This window comes from Scyliorhinus torazame, chromosome 9 (assembly GCF_047496885.1).
Source record: "Scyliorhinus torazame isolate Kashiwa2021f chromosome 9, sScyTor2.1, whole genome shotgun sequence".
NCBI classification, from domain to species: Eukaryota; Metazoa; Chordata; class Chondrichthyes; order Carcharhiniformes; family Scyliorhinidae; genus Scyliorhinus; species Scyliorhinus torazame.
The window spans coordinates 159894203-159914496 of record NC_092715.1 but is presented as its reverse complement, the minus strand read 5'-3'; the positions used below and the strand labels follow the sequence as shown (position 1 = coordinate 159914496).

At 48.0% G+C, this 20294-nt stretch overlaps 1 protein-coding gene across 3 annotated transcripts in view; it reads right to left on the bottom strand.

The window, feature by feature from the left end:
- The window catches only part of ntrk2a (neurotrophic tyrosine kinase, receptor, type 2a), a 358867-nt gene that overhangs the window by 276308 nt on the left and 62265 nt on the right, over positions 1-20294 (bottom strand). For all 3 annotated transcript variants that reach the window (XM_072516690.1, XM_072516692.1, XM_072516693.1), the window contains exons 2-4: positions 16224-16298; positions 16052-16123; positions 565-633 (exon numbers count right to left, since the gene is read on the bottom strand). In XM_072516690.1, coding sequence (XP_072372791.1) covers positions 565-633; positions 16052-16123; positions 16224-16298 — 216 coding nt within the window. The remainder of the gene's footprint in view (positions 1-564; positions 634-16051; positions 16124-16223; positions 16299-20294) is intronic.

The following is a 20294-nucleotide window of genomic DNA, read 5'->3' as shown; positions in this document are numbered from 1 at the left end:
ACCAGTGCTAATCGGCGCCATAGCGAGGTCTCCCAGGCAGGGCCGGTAATTCTCAGGCCCCAGGAGAATACAGCGCAGACATATTTAAATGAGCCCAATGTCTCATTCAAATATGTTAATCTGGATCTCGCCCTCACTGGACGAGATCCAGATCACAACATCTCGTGAGATCTTGTTAAATCTCGCGAGGCGTTTCGAGTGTCGCAAATGTCCGAAGAGTTCTCTTGTGAGATTCAATGGCCTCCTCATGTCACTGAGTACCTAATGAGTTTGCATCCTGAACATAGGCATGTTCAATTGCCTATGTTCCATTTTCCAAATCAGATCAATGCTCTCATCAAAATATTGGTCAAAAGTAATTTCAAATCAATATGTTAATTTTCCTTATGGCAATACCTCATTGCATAATTTTTAGGTTATTGTGATTAAAACAGTAAATATACATCTCTTCCATTTCTGTAAATAATTCCATGCTGTTAATGTATGAAGAACCTAAATAAGACGGTGGTACATTTGAAACCTTTGCATTCATTATATTGTAAATGTTTATTAAATGCTACTTACAAATGGGTCAGTTCCAAGTATCTAAAGGGTTTCCAGGACAAGCTTGAAAACCTGTTATTGGCAAGGTTTCTGGAATAGAAATAAAACTAGACCGTGTAAGAGTTAGTTATAATACATAGACATGCTGAACATGGTTATTTTGACCGCAGTAAACTCATACTTATATTTCTGTCTACTGTTCTAATGCAAGTCTATTTATTTTTTTAAATAAATAATATAACAAAGAATGTTAGAATCATAGGAATTTCCAGCATGGAAAGAGGCTAGTTAGCCCATTATGTCTGCTTGGCCAATAAAGAGACATACAACCTGAACCCACTCTCCAGCTCCTGATCCAAGGCCTTGTAGGTTATAACAGTTCATTTGCATGTCCAAGTATATTTGAAATGTTATGAAGGTTTCTGCACCTGCCATCCTTTTAGACAGTTCTCTTAAAATAACGGTCAAAAGAATGGCCCATGTAATTTTCAAAGTAAATCCAGTAATAACGGTAGCAATCATTTCTAGGCAAGTATATGCTGTGATGTCAGGATTCTCCGTTGCGCTGGCAGCCTGGGGATTTCCCGATGGCGTGGGGCTGCCCACAATGGAAACCCCCATTGGCCGGCTGGCGAGACAGAGAACCTGCAGGTCGGGGAAGGAGACTCTCAGTGGAGTGGAGGAATATTTTAATTGTTCCAAAATAAATCTTGTTCTGTAATTTCTACTTTCATCTATGTATTCTGCCAACTGCAGATCCAACACACTGCATCTCGTAAAGAGGAAGACCAATCAAGGGAATGCCTGGCAGGTCAGATTATATCAGAGGTACTCTGTTCCCTCCTAGCAGGAAGCTTCTGAAAACAGAAGTGACCAGACCCATTGGCAGATGGTTGGCATGTGCAGAGGTTTCTTTGCCAAAATAAAAGACAGCAGACCCTGATGGCACCTGTAAGTTTATGCAAATTCCTGATTAGCCATAATTGTGACAATAAGCGATTATTATTATTACATTAGTTGCTTCCTCAGAAGCACCTAATCGCAATATGTCATGGTTTCAAAGGCACTGCACGAAACCCAGTGTGCTAGGGTGAATTGCATAGTATTTTACAGCATAGGGTCTCATCATTTAGCCCAACAAATCTATCATTGCGTCAATGATTCACATGAGCTATTTCAGACCTATTTCACCTTAACCAATAGTATATAGGGGATAAATTGTTAGCACATGAAAACAGGTGAGAGGCTTGTGACACCTGCACTCATTGATTGCAATGCAGGCACCATGCCCACTTTATCATTCCTGCTTATTTGAAATATGCATCCAGCCAGCGCTAACTGAGCTGTTAGCTGGCACAACACATCAGCAGGGGACTAATATTGTGAGTGGTGAGGCTGACTTAAAACTAACCTGAACCTCTTCAATGGGAGGAGCATTGTGCTGGGGGTCTGACCAGGAAAAGAGTGCGAATGGCACAACAAGCGTGAAAGAGCAAGCTCCAAACTTTTCAGACACTGCACTGGAGGCCGTGGTGAAGTAGGTGGAAAGGAAGATAGATGTTCTATATCCACAGAATTAGGCATCAAGATAGATGGTATCAGTCCTGCCACTGACCGATTGGAAGCAATGGAAACCTGGACAACCTGACCAGGCACTGGAGGAACAACAAGAAAACAGTGAAGATGAAAACATAACACCATCACTTGATTTCACTCTAGCAGCCATCTGCTCAGATTCCGACACTGCACATTTCCTGCAGGATAACTCAGAGGCAGTGTTTGGATGTGATGAAAAATCAAGCACAAATGGGCTATAGTTAGGATAGGAGCAAGATTAGTGTGGGTGCCAGCTTGATAGAGGACACGGTTGCACATGGGTTCCACTGCATAGGGCTCCAATGATCAGTTCAATGCACTGAAGAATGTTGACAGGTATGCACAACTAAATTCTTGGTACATTGAGAAGCTTGCCAGAAAGCCTGTAGTCAATGTCAAGCACATGCAGGATCCCAGTTCAAACTTGAGACAGGGCTTTGCACAGAATTTGGAGACCATCCTTTCCAGCATGTAAGTGGTAACCAATTCCACTTGCTAAAGTCTGGATGAAACGATGATACAACATCTGGTTGCTGATGTTGGCAGCACAAGCAGGAGCCACCCAATGGCTGTGTGATGTGGTGGAAGTGCGGGCTGCTATCACGCAAGTCTAGCTTGCCACCATGGAAGCTGGGACTGTTGCATCAAGGTTGTGCATTACACAGAATCTCACAGGGTGTCATAGCAGTCAGGCAATCTGTCCTTATCCAGATTACTAGGGCTGTTGAGGTACCACACTAGAGGAGTGGGGAAGATTCTCTGAAGCATACGTTCGCTGTTCTCTCCCAGGAGGATACCATTTGCCCTCTCACCCCTGTCACTTTAGGGTGCCTTTTATTTTGTTCATTGATAACAAATGGACACTGTGATGAAATGAAAATGAAAATTGCTTATTATCACAAGTAGGCTTCAAATGAAGTTACTGTGAAAAGCCCCTAGTCGCCACATTCCGGCGCCTTGATGGTCAATGACCGAGGGAAAGTAAGATATGGGACTGTTGGTGAATGGGGAATTGTGGTTAGATTTACTGGTATCACACTCAGATGCATTCTAAACTATGATAGTGTCCAGTGAGATTCACCCCACAAGTATGAACACTGTTTCAACTGCCGTTTTAAAGCTCTAAGGGCACTCGTAATACTAGCATTCTCATCCATCACCTCTTTTACACATTGGAGCACCTGAAATATGTTCCCAGGGAGGTAAGGAGGGCCACATCATGGCCAGTGCAAGCTATGAGACTGATAGGTTCCACAGTGTATCATATCAGAGGAGGGTCACATGCATTGTGCAACTGTTTGATAGGTATTACATAGAAAGGGAAGGGTAGCACCTCACAGGTGGGATCATTGTGCTCTTTGGAGTGGCTCATCCCAGCTACAGCCAACTCTTATCTGTGGCACCAAGTAGTTGTTAGTATGCAATGGCAGCCACACCCCAGTAAACGACTTAAATAGGCGGGCAAAACTAGGTGATGGGAGCCACAAGATCTCCTACCCTCAGCTACTTATGATTTGTGTACTCTACATTTAAAGATGATTTTGGCGGACTAGGCAAATGAGACAAATCTTTGAACCAATGATCTTGAACATGGGTCACAGCCATATTGTGAAGTGCCTAGAGTTCGACGAGCATGAAGATCAGTTCAATGAAGACAATGAGGTAATCCAGTAACTACTGGAGGAGGATCATCACCTCTACAAGGTTTATTCAAGCAAGATAGCCACCAAAACATCCACAGGACTGTCCATTGCAAGCACGGAGTGATGCAAGACACTTGTTTGAATCAGAAAGCAGATAAACTTCAGTCATATACAGGCCAAAAAGATTGGAAGAGATTCTACGATGCTCTGAAATCTGTCTACAAGTCTCAGTCTGTTGATTCATTGCCATCCTCAGTGCCAATGGATCAACACTATTCACAGAAAAAAAGAAAATTCAAGAAACATAGACTTTAACCACTTCTCAATCAGCCTTCATCCGTTAATAAAGAAGCAATAAACAGGCTACCACTGGTTGCCATCACCTGCTCCCTCAATAACCTCTCATGCTATTAGAAACAACAAAGGCAATCGATCTCCTGCAGCAGCAAAACTCCAGGAACTGATGCTATCCCAGCTGAGGTTTACAGGGCAAGAAGCACACTGAACACTTTCAGTCTGTGTGGTAATAGGGAATCATACTGCAAGCATATAGAGATGCCTTCATTGTCTCCCTGTACAAACAGAAGGGAGTTCGCCAACCTGACAATAATCTTTGAGGAATCTCATTTCTCTCCACGGTTGGTACAGCCTTCACCAATATCCTTCTGAACATTGAGTGCAACATCTCGAACAGGATCAGCTACCAGAGTCTGTGAAGTTTCAGAAAAGGTCAGACACCACTGATATGGTGTTTGCAGTTCGTCAGCTCCAGGAGAAATGTGAACATGGATCTCTACACCAAAATGCTGACTTGACCAAGGCCTTTGACACAGTCAGCCTCAGAAATTGAACACAACTGTTTGACAGTTCCATGGCGGTACACTTGACTGTGTCCTGGATGTTGCAGAGTCTTCTGACCCATTTTCAGTCAATAATGGAGCTAAACATTGGTAGTTGCTCGTGCCAACCCTTTTCAGCACGTTTGGACCTACTATGCTCTCTGATACCTTCCATGATGGTGCGCCTGACATCAAAAGCAACATGGAAGCTGCTCAACCTGAGATTATTCCTGGCAAAGACCAAGGCCTCCAAGGACATACCTTGTTTGCGAATGATTGTGCCCCAGCTGCTGAGTCAGAGCTGGACGTACAATATAGCATGAACTTGACATCTTGAGCTATCTGAGGTCAACATTTTAATCCATGACCAGAACCCATCAACAGTAGATAAGTTCACTTATCTCAGCAGCACACTTTCTCGAGTTGTCTATATTGACAATGAGGCACATGCAAGAATTGCCAAACCAAGTGTAGCCTTCAACAGACTTCAAACACCAGTCTGTGAATGAAGAGGAGAAAGTCTTCCTACCAAACTGCAAGTCTATTGTGTAATAGTCCTGTGTCCTGCATCTCTGCTTTATGCATGTCAGTGTACCAGCATCATTACCAAGAAGCTCAGCCACTTTCACTTGAGCTGCCTTCAGAAGTTTTTGAAAATCAGATGGCGGAACAAAGTACCTGACATTGAGTTGCTCACCTGAGCTGGCAAGCTAAGCATCCACATCAAATTCAGACAGTCTCAACTGAGCTGGGCTGGTCATGTAGTCAGGATGCTTACAAAAGCAAATCTTCTTTGGAGATTGGGATGCACTCTCATGGTGATCAAAGGAAGTGTACAAGGACACTCTGAAGGCTTCAATTAGGAGTTTTGATATCAACTTTGAGTTCTGGGTGAAGCTTGACCAGGAACACTGCACCTGGCAGAACAAACTAAAATAAAAAGGAAGCCTCCTTCGAAGCATGTGCCTATCAGAGGCAGAAAGAAATTACAGGAGAAGAAATCCCAATCCAGCAACTCATCCAAAACTCAGTTGACTGCTGATCAGTCTTAGTAGTCACCTATGTGTCCACTGGAACTCTACCGCACACCCCGATGATGTATATGGGTCACCTTGGCCTCAAAGAAAGAACAAGAAGAAGATTGCATAGAGTATTGCCTGTGCCAAGGAGTATTATTAAATCCTTTGGAAATTTAATTGTACATACAATAAGCATTGACAGCTATGTTATGCACAACTATCCTGAAATTACAGGGACCTTTCAACACATTCCGACTATAACTTCAGCAGGAGTCTTCTGAAAGGTATGAAAAATAGGTGTAGATTCGGATATGGACTGCCATCTGTGTGGGCAATTGGGGCAAAGCCATGCCCTGTCACAAACATGGCCATTGGTGTTGGAAGGAACAGGTACAGGGACTCTCTGTGCCAGGAGCCCCCACTCTCCTGATCCTCAATGGGATGCAGTATTTGCTCAGCCTAGGTTTGTTTGGTCAAACCAGGGAGTAGAACTGGAACCCATCAGGGGGTTCAGGTTAGAATTGTGGCCTAGATCCCCAAATGGGAATTGTACTTCTTAAATATATTCCTCTTAGGACTGCTGCTGAAAACTGAAATGTGTTGATTCTGGAGCCTTCCAATTTTCACCTCTCATTGTATCCCCTCACCCCACCCCACCCCAGACCCAAACTGATGTACTTATGCAAACAGGTTTCAAATCCTCTGCAGAGGGTGGCAAGTTAGATTTTTGATTACCACAAGTTCCAGTGCAAAAGCCAATGGAAAATATTTGTGCAAATGTTAGTTCATAAACAACAAGTGCTGTTTGCTCACCACAAAATATGGGCCATTACAACCTGTCAGATTGGTGCTGTAAACCACACAACATCCAATATACATTGGTTATGCTTTAAAGGTAATTCATTGGCTGTGAAGTACTTTGGAATATTCTAATGATGTGAAAGGCACAATATAAATGAACATATTTTCTTTCATTATAACAGTGACAACATTTTTGTACATGGTATTTATAACTTGTGAGAGGAATGTTGTACACTATATAAACTGTACAAAATAGTAGAACTTGCAATATAGTGCCATAAAAATCTGTAAGAGCAATGTTATAAATATGGACGGTGTGAAAAATATTATAATCTCAATTTCATATGGGGTGCAATCTAACTGAATTAGAACAGAGTCCCCTCACCAGTGCATTTAGCCGGTGTTTCCCGGTGCTCGCAGCGTCGAGGAACACCACTCCATCGATCGGGACTCTGATTCAATTCAGGGCATCAGTGTGGAATGTCCTGACAAAGCCGCAATTAGTCCCGTTTCTGGCACTAAGGAGCTCTGCTCACCGGAACTCCTCAGTACAGGGGGATATGGGGGCCTCATTTTTCAAATGGCGTCCCCGATCTCCCAAACCCCGGACATGACCCCTGAATTCGCCCAAAGTCCCAAATCACCTATAAGGATGACCTCGGCCCCACACAACCCACCTCACAAATGCCAGGGCACCCACGGGCCCGATCCCCAGTGTGGGAAAAATACCAGCCTGGCACTCTTGGCAGTGCCCTTGGCAGTGCCACCTGGGCACCTTCTGGCTGGGTTCCAGGCTGGTGTGCCCAGGTGGCACAAGCAGTGCCAGTGTGCCATCACCCAGAGGGCATGCACCTGGGGGCCACCGCCCCCCTGGAGTATTGTGTGCAATTTTGATGCCCTTATCTGAGGAAGGATGTTCTTGCTATGGTGGGAGTGCAGCAAAGCTTTACTAGGCTGATTCCTGGGATGACAGGACACTCGTATGAGAAACTAAATCGGTTAGGATTATATTCATTGGAGTTTAGAAGAGTGAGAGGGGACCTCATAGAAACGTATAAAATCCCATCAGGTTAGATGGGGTCGATTCAAAAAGAATGTTTCCGATGGTGTGGGAGTCCAGAACTCGGGGTCATAGTTTGAGGATAAGTGATAAAACGTTTGGGACTGAGGTGAGGAAAAATCTTTTACCCAGAGAGTGGTGAATCTGTGAAATTCGCTACCACAAAAAGTAGTTGAGGTGAAAACGTTGTGTAATTTCAAGAAGAAACTAGATATTGCTCCTGGGGCTGAAGGATTCAAGGATAAGGAGAGACGGCGGAATCAGGGTATTGAACTTGATGATCAGCGATAATCATAATAAATGGCGGAGCAGGTTCAAAGGACCGAATGGCCTCCTCCTGCTTCTATTTCTATGTAACTTCATTGTGATGTTAATGTAAGCCTACTTGTGACAATAACAATTATTATTATATATATTTTTATCTATGGTGCCCGTTTGTGAAGACCAGCACTGAATGGCATTCGCCCGCGGTCTCTGAGGTGAAGGGGTTAGATCCTAGGGGGGCATTAGAGGGACATAGTAGCATAGTGGTTAGCACAGTTGCTTCACAGCTCCAGGGTCCCAGGTTCAATTCCCGGCTTGAGTCACTGTCTGTGCGGAGTCTGCACTTTCACCCCGTGTGTTAGTGGGTTTCCTCCGGGTGCTCCGGTTTCCTCCCACAGTCCAAAAAATGTGCAGCTAAGGTGGATTGGCCATGCTAAATTGCCCTTAGTTTCCAAAAAGGTTGGGTGGGGTTACCGGGTTACAGGGATAGGGTGGGGGTGTGGGCTTAAGTAGGGTGCTTTTTCCAAGAGCCGGTGCGGACTCCGATGGGCCTTCTTTTGCACTGTAAATTCTGTCTATGTCTAACGCCGCAGGTTGATCAGGGGAGAGCATATTAGAATGAGAGTAGCTGTTTCGCTCTAATATGCAGATTTGCAAGATAGTGATCTCACATACAGTGGGTGGGATTCAGATCGCAACATCTCGTGAGATCTTTCACGGTAGACCTCACAGGGCATGGCAAATCGGGTAACTCCCGGAAGAGGGATCTCCCGGCATCTACTGGCCACGCCGCGCCGCCTTTCAGCTGCAAAGCGACAGTAGATCATGGTCATACTCGTTATTCTGCTTCATATCAGACTCTCCAACATCTTACAATTACTGAAACAATACACAGGAAAAGATTCCTTTCAGGGGCCTTTTAACCATTTACAATTATATTGTTATTGTATTTTTTTTAAGAATGTCTTCACAGAGTTCCGGGTGCGGCGATGACCAGCTAAGTCGCATGTTTCGGCACCTCCCGTTGAAACGGACTTTTGGGCTCTTATTAGGAGCCCCAACGGCAATTTTTAACAGCCAAAATCATTGTGCGGTGAAATAGGAGGGAATCCCCCTGGATAAATATGGATAAAGGAGAGGATAGCGGCCGGAGCAGCGGCAAGGAAGGGAAGCTCGAAGCAAGATGGCGTTGGAAGGTGGCTGTTTGGTATGGGGTCCAGAGCAACAAGAGTTCCTGCGGCGCTGTGTGGAAGAGCTCAAGAAGGAGGTGTTGGCCCCGATGCTACAGGCGATTGAAGGGCTAAAGGAGGCGCAGAGGACCCAGGAGTTGGAGCTTCGGGTCGTGAAGGCAAAGGCTGCGGAGAATGAGGATGAAATACAGGGCCTGGTGGTAAGGACAGAGACGCACGAGGCACAGCACAAAAGGTGTGTGGAGAGGTTGGAAGCCCTGGAGAATAACTCGAGGAGGAAGAATTTAAGAGTCTTTGGTCTTCCCGAAGGCACAGAGGGGGCGGACGTCGGGGCATATGTGAGCACGATGCTTCACTCGCTAATGGGATCGGAGGCCCCGACGGGCCCTTTGGAGGTGGAGGGAGCTTATCGAGTTCTGGCGTGAAGACCAAAGGCAGGAGAAATACCTCGAGCCATAGTGGTGAGGTTTCTCCGCTACAATGACAGAGAGATGGTTCTAAGATGGGCGAAGAAAACTCAGAGCTGCAGGTGGGAGAATGTGGTGATCCGCGTGTACCAGGATTGGAGTGCGGAGGTGGCGAGAAGGAGGGCAAGTTTCAACCGGGCCAAGGCGGTGCTCCACAAAAAGAAGGTTGAATTTGGAATGTTGCAGCCGGCGAGACTGTGGGTCACACACCAAGGGAAGCACCACTACTTTGAGACGGCAAAAGAGGCGTGGACATTCATTGTGGACGAGAAGCTGGAATAGTCTGGCGAGAGAAAAAGCTTCTGTAATAAAGTGGTGGGGTGATTAGGTGGGACGAGGAAGGGGAAGGGGGGGGGAATTTTTTCAATTTTTCAATTTTGTAACTTTTCTCTTTTCCCCTTGTGGGGGGGGGGGAGTATGGGGAACTGTGGGCGCCGGTGTGAAGGAAAGGGGAAGGAGAAGGGAACTGCGCCATCAGGGGCGGGGCCGAGTGGGAAACGCGGGCTTTGCTCCTGCGCTATGGTAATTGTGGCGGGAACGGGGACGCAGGAAGGAGGGGGCCTCGCACAATGAGGGGCCGAGGACAAACAGGGGAAGCTGAGGTCAGCCAGAGTTTGCTGACTTCTGGGAGCAACATGGGGGGTGCAACTACGCTAGAAAGGGATCTAGCGGAGGGGGGGGAGTTAACTGGGTTGCTGATGCTAAGGGGAAGGGGGAGCTGTTATGGGGCGGGGTGGTCGGGACGGGAGAGCACCGTCGGTGGGATATACGGGTACGTGGGAACCGGGTGAGGAGCTGGGTTAGAAAAGGGAATGGCTAGTCGACATGGGGGGGGCGGGGTATAGAGCCCCCCAACCCGGTTGATCACGTGGAACGTGAAAGGACTGAATGGGCCGATTAAAAGGGCACGGGTACTCGCACACCTAAAGAACTTAAAGGCAGATGTGGTCATGTTGCAGGAGACGCACCTGAAACTGGCAGATCAGGTTAGACTATGTAAAGGATGGGTGGGGCAGGTGTTCCATTCGGGCTTAGATGCGAAGAATAGGGGGGTGGCTATTTTAATGGGGAAACAGGTACTGTTTGAGGCAAAGACCATCGTGGTGGACAGTGGGGGTAGATACGTGATGGTGAGTGGCAGATTGCAAGGGGAGGCGGTGGTTCTGGTGAACGTATACGCCCCGAACTGGGATGATGTAAACTTCATGAAGCGTATGCTGGGGCATATTCCGGACCTGGAGGCAGGAAAGCTGGTAATGGGGGAGACTTCAATACGGTGCTTGATCCAGGGCTGGACCGGTCTAGGTCTAAGACCGGGAAGAGGCCGGCAGCAGCCAAGGTGCTTGAGGACTTCATGGAGCAGATGGGAGGAGTAGACCCCTGGAGATTTATTAGGCCTAGGAGTAAGGAGTTTTCATTTTTCTCCCATGTTCACAAGGTGTATTCACGGATAGGCTTTTTTGTCCTGGGAAGGGCACTGATTCCGAAGGTGACAGGGACGGAGTACATGGCCATAGCCATTTCGGACCACGCTCCACATTGGGTAGATCTGGAGGTAGGAGAGGAAAAGGAGCAGCACCCACTCTGGAGATTGGATATGGGGTTGTTGGCGGATGAGGGGGTATGTCTAAGGGTGAGGGGGTGTATCAAAAGGTATCTGGAGCTTAATGATAACGGAGAGGTCCAGGTGGGAGTGGTCTGGGAGGCGCTGAAGGCGGTGGTCAGAGGGGAACTGATATCCATAAGGGCCCATAAAGGGAAGCAAGAGAGTAAAGAAAGGGAGCGACTGTTGAGAAAACTTCTGAGGGTAGACAGGCAATATGCAGAGGCTCCGGAGGAGGGACTGTACAGGGAAAGACAAAGGCTACATATGGAATTATGCTGACCACGGGTAAGGCAGAAGCACAGTGGAGGAGGGCACAGGGAGTACAGTATGAGTATGGAGAGAAGGCGAGCCGGTGACTGGCCCAACAACTGAGGAAGAGGGGAGCGGCGAGGGAGATAGATGGGGTGAGGGATGAGGAAGGTGAGATGGAACAGGGAGCGGAGAGGGTGAATGGGGTGTTTAAGGCATTCTACGAGAGGCTGTATAAGGCTCAGCCCCCGGAAGGGAAGGAGGGAATGATGCATTTCCTAGATCGGCTGGAATTCCCGAAGGTGGAGGAGCAGCAGAGGGCGGGACTGGGAGCACAGATTGAGGTGGAGGAGGTGGTAAAGGGGATTGGGAGCATGCAGGCGGGGAAGGCCCCGGGACCGGATGGGTTCCCGGTGGAATTTTATAGGAAATATATGGACCTACTGGCCCCGCTTTTGACGAGAACCTTTAATGAGGCCAGGGAAAGGGGGAAGTTGCCCCCGACTATGTCGGAGGTGACGATATCGTTACTCTTAAAGAAGGAAAAAGACCCGCTGCAGTGCGGGTCTTACAGGCCTATTTCCCTCCTGAACGTGGATGCTAAGCTCCTGGCCAAGGTGATGGCGACAAGGATAGAGGATTGTGTCCCGGGGGTGGTCCACGAGGATCAAACTGGGTTCGTTAAGGGGAGACAGCTGAACACGAATATACGGAGGCTGCTAGGGGTGATGATGATGCCCCCGCCGGAGGGGGAGGCGGAGATAGTGGTGGCGATGGACGCTGAGAAAGCATTTGACAGAGTGGAGTGGGACTACCTATGGGAAGTGTTGAAGAGATTTGGTTTTGGAGAGGGGTTTATTGGATGGGTACAGCTGCTATATAGGGCCCCGGTGGCAAGTGTGATCACGAACAGGCAGAGGTCCGACTACTTCCATCTTTATAGAGGGACAAGACAGGGGTGTCCCCTGTCTCCGTTACTGTTTGCATTGGCAATTGAGCCGCTGGCCATAGCACTGAGGGGCTCTAGGAAGTGGAGGGGAGTACTCAGAGGAGGAGAAGAACACCGGGTATCATTGTATGCAGATGATCTATTGCTGTATGTTGCGGACCCAGTGGAGGGGATGCCTGAGATAATGTGGACACTCAGGGAGTTTGGGGAATTTTCGGGGTACAAATTGAATATGGGGAAGAGTGAGTTGTTTGTGGTGCATCCGGGGGAGCAGGGCAGGGGAATAGATGATTTACCGCTGAGGAGGGTAACAAGAGATTTCCGGTACTTCGGGATCCAGATAGCCAGGAACTGGGGAACCCTACATAGGCTTAATTTAACACGATTGGTGGAACAGATGGAGAAGGATTTTAAGAGATGAGACATGGTGTCCCTGTCACTGGTGGGCAGGGTGCAGGCGGTCAAAATGGTAGTCCTCCCGAGATTTCTTTTTGTGTTCCAGTGCCTCCCGGTGATGGTTACGAGGGCTTTCTTCAAAAAAATTGAGAAGAGTGTTATGAGCTTTGTGTGGGCTGGGAAGACCCCGAGAGTGAGGAGGGTTTTTTTGCAGCGTAGCAGGGATAGGGGGGGACTGGCACTGCCGAGCTTAAGTGATTATTATTGGGCCGCCAATATCTCAATGGTGTGTAAGTGGATGGGAGAAGGGGAGGGAGCGGCATGGAAGAGACTGGAAATGGTGTCCTGTAAAGGAACCAGCCTACAAGCATTGGCGACGGCACTGTTGCCGTTCTCCCCGAAGAAATACACCACAAGTCCAGTGGTGGTGGCAACGCTGAAAATTTGGGGGCAGTGGAGACGGCATAAGGGAATGACGGGTGCCTCGGTGCGGTCCCCGATAAGGAATAATCATAGGTTTGTCCCGGGGAGAATAGATGGGGGATTTAGAACATGGCAGAGAGCAGGGATTGTGCAACTGAGGGATCTGTTCCTAGACGGGACGTTTGCGAGTCTGGGAGCGCTGACGGAAAAATACGGGTTGCCCCAGGGGAATGCATTTCGGTATATGCAATTGAGGGCTTTTGTGAGGCAACAGGTGAGGGAATTTCCGCAGCTCCCGACGCAGGAGATTCAGGATAGAGTGATTTTGGGGACATGGGTGGGGGATGGTAGGGTGTCAGATATATACAGGGAAATGAGAGACGAGGGGGAGATCATGGTGGATGAGCTGAAGGGAAAATGGGAAGAAGAGCTGGTGGAATAGATCGAAGAGGGGCTGTGGGCAGATGTCGTAATCTCTTCGTCCTCGTTGCCAGGCTTAGCCTGATACAATTCAAGGTCTTGCACAGGGCGCACATGACCGGAGCAAGGCTCAGTACATTTTCTGGGGTGGAGGATAGGTGTGCGAGGTGCTCGAGAAGCCCAGCGAACCACACCCACTTGTTTTGGTCATGCTCGGCACTGCATGTGTTCTGGGTGGGGGTGACAAATGTGCTTTCGAAGGTGGTGGGGGTCCGGGTCGAGCCAAGCTGGGGGTTGGCTATATTTGGGGTTGCAGAAGAGCCGGGAGTGCAGGAGGCGAGAGAGGCTGATGTTTTGGCCTTTGCGTCCCTAGTAGCCTGGCGAAAGAAATTGTTAATGTGGAACGAAGCTAAACCCCCGGGTGTGGAGACCTGGATAAACGACATGGCAGGGTTTATAAAACTGGAACGGATAAAGTTCGCACTAAGAGGTTCGGCTCAAGGGTTCACCAGGCGGTGGCAACCGTTCATTGACTATCTCGCAGAACGATAAAGGAACTGGGAAAGTAGCAGCAGCAACCCGGGGGGGGGGGGGAGGGGGGGCCCTCAGGGGTGTTTTTGTCTGGATATTTTTACTTGGATATGTATATTGGCTTGTTTGACTTTATTATTTGGGAGAGTTAATATTTTGTTATGGCAGTTGCCCTTTAGTTTACATATTATTTATTTATTTGTTAAAAACGGTCACTATTATTTATATTGTTTTATTGTTGTAAAAGGGAAAAAATTTTGTACTGTGTTGTTTGGCCGAAAAAAAAAATTTTGAATAAAATATATTTTTTTAAAAAAGAATGTCTTCACACTGTAAAAGATTTTAGCCATATGTATTCTAAGGAATAAAACATTTTAGGTAAACCGGTAAATTGCACGTGATACTCATGCTGCAGCTGATTTACAGAAAGAGGCATTTGAATTATTGGACTGTAGGATTATCCACCATCACCAAAGACATTATTCTTTAGTTCAAAGGCACAGGTACAAAGTGTTCCCAGTTTTATATAGGGTTTCTTTTATTGCTCATGCCATCGGCATAGTCTGTCAAACCTATAGGCCAGATAATTAGGTCTTGAAAGTTTGAATTGTATTGGTACACTGTTTTGGACATTATTTTAAAAGAATAATACCAATGGAGTGGTGGGTGGTAGGTATAAGAATAAGAAATGTGTAACTACTGGAAATGCATACAGCAACAGAAAGAAAACTATGAATTAGAGTTTATTTTTGGGGAGGGGCGAATTATGATCAAAGTGCCATGCTCAAGTTGAAGAACCCTGGGCTGGATTCTCCGATTTTGAGGCTATGCCCGGAGCACATGTCTAGCCTTACGACCAAAAAGTCGGCGTTACCCCCGCACCGATGCTCCACCCAGTGGGGGGCTAGCAGCCACGCCATGTAAAACCGTCGGCTTTACCTGCAGATACGGATGGAGAATTGCTGGGTCCGTGGCCTCACATGCGCACGGCGGTGACCTATGGTGGTCACGCCGTACAATATGGCGCCAACCGCGCACGAACCCAGCCTGCCAGATAATGCTCCCTTCTAACACCCGTCGCCACACCCGGACCACCCCCACCAGTTCCCCCCAGCACCCGCCGAAGTCCCCCCGGTTGCGGAACAGTCCGCAGCCGCCATGCGAGGTCCCTGAAAACTGGGAGCACACGCACTCCACACCATCAGGGAGTCCACCAATCGGGGGCGGAGCATCGGAGGAGGGCCTTCAGGTGACGTCCTGAGGCTGACCTAACGGCGTGCGGTGTACTCAGTGATGAAACTGTTTTTGAGGGGGCGGAGTATCTGAAAAACGGCGTCGCCCCCAATTTCGGCGTCAAAACGGATTCTCTGGCCAATCACCGAATGCGATTTTGGTGTCGGCAATCGGAGAATCCAGCCCTCTATTTGAAAGGACGAACCATGAGGGGGGTGCTCCGATCCCCCAGCAAACGTGTTTCTCGGCAGAGTGCAGTTCACTGGCGGCGGGAGTCTCTCTTCCCGCCACTTGTCTATGGTATTTCTCATTGAAGCCACCCCACGCCGTTGGAAATCCATGGGCGTGGGTGCACTGCCAGCAGGAAAAATAGAATCCCAATAGAATTTCAGCCCATTTGATGAAAGAGAACCTAAGGGTTCAAATGCACGAACTACTCCCACAGAGATTAGAAAATCAGTGCCACTTATTTCCTAAGGGGTTTTCCCGATCTTTTGCAGTAACTTTGACAGTTGATCAATGGCAGTGCCAGTGTAAGGGTAGAGAATCTGGAGAACGCCTTATGAAAAACTGCCCCATATCTTGGCTCCCTGATGCTTACTAATGTCTGCTGAAAGTACTAAAGTGTGGGGACATCAGGCAAAAATTAGATAATGACCATCAATGAAATATTTTGTCACAGTCATGAATAAATACCACTTGGGGTGGTGCTTTGGGGTAACTGGTGGTCTTAGAACTCTAATGCACTGAAGGGTCAATGTCCTCATAGAGCGTAAGGGGAATTCACAAAATCTCAAAGAAAAGAAAACAATCATGACTCACATGTACTGAAGTCGAGGGTTATTAAGGAATCCTTGTCGTGAAATATATGTCAATCCACAATTAACCAAAGTTCTAGAAAACAAAGAAGATTTCAATAAATTAATTCTTCACGTCACGAATATCCTTCATATGTCCAGGCAGTAAAATGATTTAATCCATTGGAAATACTCACAGATTTCTCAGTCCGGTGTATGGTTCCATGTCACGTTCATTGATGCCTGACAGGTTAGGTTGATTTGCAATATAGCTGTTGAACAAGAAATAACCCAAGATGACTAATTAACCTCAAATATCCTATTAGAAGGCTTTGTAACTTGCTTTTTCTTTTGGCTTAGTCACTGGCTCAATTTTACTCCAAACAACATAGATTGAAAAACATGACGTTATGTTTGTCAGAAACAGTTTTATGGTAAAAATGTTTTTCTTTAGAAATATGGCAAAAGATGGCATTATAAGCATAAACTATTCTTTTCAGAAATTGCTTAACATTAACCAAATATACAGTGTAAATGTATTGTCATAGAAGAGGGAGATAGCAACAGGAACTAATGGGAGGGTTTCAGCTGGGAGCTATGTTTGTTTCTGAGGCTGCCCATGTGTCAAACAATAGGGTAGAAATGAACCTTGATTTTCTGATGTCCACCACTGGCCTAAGGTGAAAGTTGGTAATGAGAGCTAATGATATCAGGTTTGTGGAGTGAAATGTGCAGGGTTTTTTAGTTTTATGTTATCTCTCAAGTTCTGCAGTTGGTATTGTTTCCACAGTTCTGTTTTCTATTAAAAACACAGAACAAAGAAACCACTGGAACTCTCAAATTCCACTGAATGTTCTGATGTTGATGTTTCCACCGAAACGGCGATACCAACAGCCAACAATAGCTAGACATTGTTTGAACATTGTAGCCAACTTGAATTGCCTTTCCAGCTTTTTTTTCCCTATCAAGGGTGAGACCAGTTCCTTTTTTGAGGTATTTTTCCCTCTATCCTAAAAGACACATATTCGTGCCTCCACTAAAATAGCAGCCATACAAATTCTAAGCATCTTAAGCATTCCTCTGTTAATATTCAAAAAATACTATTTCAAACATTAGTCTTGCAGAGCAATGTATTATCTGTCATTTGTTTTTAACCTCTGCATAACGTAGCATCCAATTCATATGAAAATAAGCATTTGCAAATAAGCTGAAAAGTACTGGGTGGGATTCTCCGACCCCCCGCCGGGTCGGAGAATCCCCGGGGCACTGCGCGAATCGCGCCACGCTGCTCCGACGCCGGGACATGATTCTCCGCAGAGCAGAGAATCGGCACCATTGGCTCCGGCGGGGTCAGCGCGGCGCCAGTCGGGGGCCGCTCTATGCGCCCCCCCAGCTCGATTCTCCGGCCCGGATGGACCGAGCGGCCATAGCAAAAAACCCGAGTCCTCCCGGCGCCGTTCTAACATGCTCTGAGCCGGCGGGACCTCGGCGGTGAAGGGTTGGGGGCGGCCTATAGGGGGAGGGGGGGAGCCGACCCCAGGGGGGGCCTCCGTTGTGGCCTGACCTGCTATCGGATCCCACGGATCGGCGATCCGGCCTCTCGGGCTGGGGTCCTCCTTTCTTCCGCACCGGCTCCTGTAGCCCTACGCCATTTGGTGTTGGGGCCGGCGCAGAGAAGAAAGCCACTGCGCACACGCACGTTGGCGCTGGTGCCACTGTGCATGCGCGGACCCCGCGGCGCCCAGTTGACGCCGAGATCAGCAGCTGGAGCGGCGTGGGCCGCTCCAGCGCCGTGCTGGCCCCCTGTGGGCCGGAGAATCGGACGCCGGAAGGCCTGTTGACACCGGATTAAAACACTCCCATTTTTACGCCAGCGTCAACACTTAGCTGCGCGATGAGAGAATCCTGCCCAATATTTTTTTTAAAATAGGGGGCGAGATTCACGACCACGCTGCACTGAAAAAGCAGCTCGCTGCGGCACAGCACAGCTGATGAAGGCCGGGAAACCCCGCTACCAGGATCGACCCATTTCGCAACGCCTTGCAAGATCCATTAGACCATAAGATATAGGAACAAAATTAGGCCACTCGGCCCATCGAGTCTGCTCCACCATTCAATCATGGCTGATATTTTCTCATCCCCATTCTCCTGTCTTTTCCCTATAACCCCTGATTCCCTTATTAATCAGGAACCTATCTATCTCTGTCTTAAAGACACTCAGTAAATTGGCCACCACAGCCTTCTGCGACAAAGAGTTCCAGAGATTCACCACACTCTGGCTGAAGAAATTCATCCTCATCTCTGTTTTAAAGGATCGTCCCTTTAGTTTGAGATGGAGTCCTCTGGTTCTAGTTTTTCCTACAAGTGGAAACATCCTCTCCACGTCCACTCTATCCAGGCCTCGCAGTATCTTGTAAGTTTCAATAAGATCCCCTCTCATCCTTCTAAACTCCAACGAGTACAGACCCAGAGTCCTCAAAAGTTCCCCATTGTGGGCGGGATCATGTTTTGGCAGATCTGCATATTAGAGCGAGGCAGATGGCCTCATTGAAATATGCAGATTCCCGAAGCACCAGAGGCTTTGGGATTCATCCCCTTCGCCTCAGAGACTTGTGTGAGTGCCATTCAGCACCACAAACAGCGATCAGTCCAGGGTTGCCCGGATTGGTTGTTGCGGAGGGATGGGGAAGCGGGCGGACCTTCCCATAGAGCATTCGAGCTGGAGGAATCATTTCAGGGGCCTCAGAGATCAAGGCGCCACTTAAAAATGACGTCACGATCTCTCGCTACACTGGGGAATCCCGCGAATTGGGCTCCCCACTGTACAAAATGGGGCTATGTACGGCCTCGGCGCGTTCCGCGTTCAGGCCCCTTACACAAAGCAAGTCACGTTGAATAGCCATGTGTTCCTTGCCACTGCGAGCGCCGGGAACACGCAGCTAAACCTGCTTGCTAGGGGGCTTTGTTCCCTTTTGGGAGAACCACGCTCTTGTGAGGGTCGCGAAGAATCCAGCACGAGTTTGTAGAGTCAAACAGAAAGTAACTTTATTTTCAACAAATGTACACAGTAGCAATAGTTCACTACAGCTTCCTTCATGAGTTGGTACCACACTGGCCAGCTCTATTTATAGGGCTGCAACTACCAGTGATTCCCCGCCGCCCCCCCTCATTGGGGTGCTCATATTCCACAAGAAGCATGGGGTAAATATTTGTCCCCAGCCAATAGGATCCGGGAAGGTTATAACAAAAGTCCCCTAAAGTCCGAGGAATCTGCCGAAGACCTGATGAAGGAGGACGTTGGATTCTTTTTACAGTAGGCTGGGCTTCATGTGCACGAGGTGCTGGATCAGGTGGCTTATAACGAGGGGATGAACAGCGCTTCCGAGACGAATGCTGTTACAGCTGCAAGTCTGTGGACCGTGGAACCGAGGGCTTCCCCTCGGAGGCGTCCTGCATGTTCATCTTGGAGTCCAAGTCGAGAATCTCCGTGATCTCAGTGTCCCGATATCCGTGGGGTTCTGTAACGATCTGAGCAGGCTGTGAGTGCGGTGCCAAAGGGAGATCTCGAGGATGAGCATCCACTGTATCCGAATCTGAGAGCTGCTGCGGCTGGAGAAACAATTTCCGAGAACGGGGAATTTGCGGAAGAGGCGGCCTTCTGGGTCGAATGTGGACTAAATGTTTGCATTGAATACGACTCTGGGCTTGCACCTGGTAAGAGATTGGCCCCGTTCATCGAAGGATAACACTAGAGATCCACTGAGCGCTGCCAGCAAAATTGCGAACAATTGTAAGGGCTGTTGCTGCTTTCCCCTGAGAGGCCAAGTTCACTGTGGGCAGTCAGTGGCGTGCATAGTCACATGCCTGCATTGCAGGCTGTGGCAATGGTGGTCCATCACCTTCCACCCTGACCCCACAACCCACCTTCTGGCCAACCCTCACTACTCACCCCGACCATGGCAGAAGCCCCCTGGCCAAAATTGGTACAGCTGACCAACACGTGAGTCAAGCAACAGTCTGACACATCCATCACATCTTTCACCCATAACCCCAAACTCCTCCATCACCACCCCTTCTCACCAGCCAAACAACTTGACCAGGGTTGGCAGCACAGTGGTATACCGTCAGGCAGGGGTTGTTCTGGGAATCCTCAGCATTGACTCCAGATTCCATGATGTCTCATGGTATAAGATCAAACATGAGCAACGGAAACTCCTGCGGATTATCGACCACTGCCTCCTCCCATCCCCTCAACTGAGAAATTAACA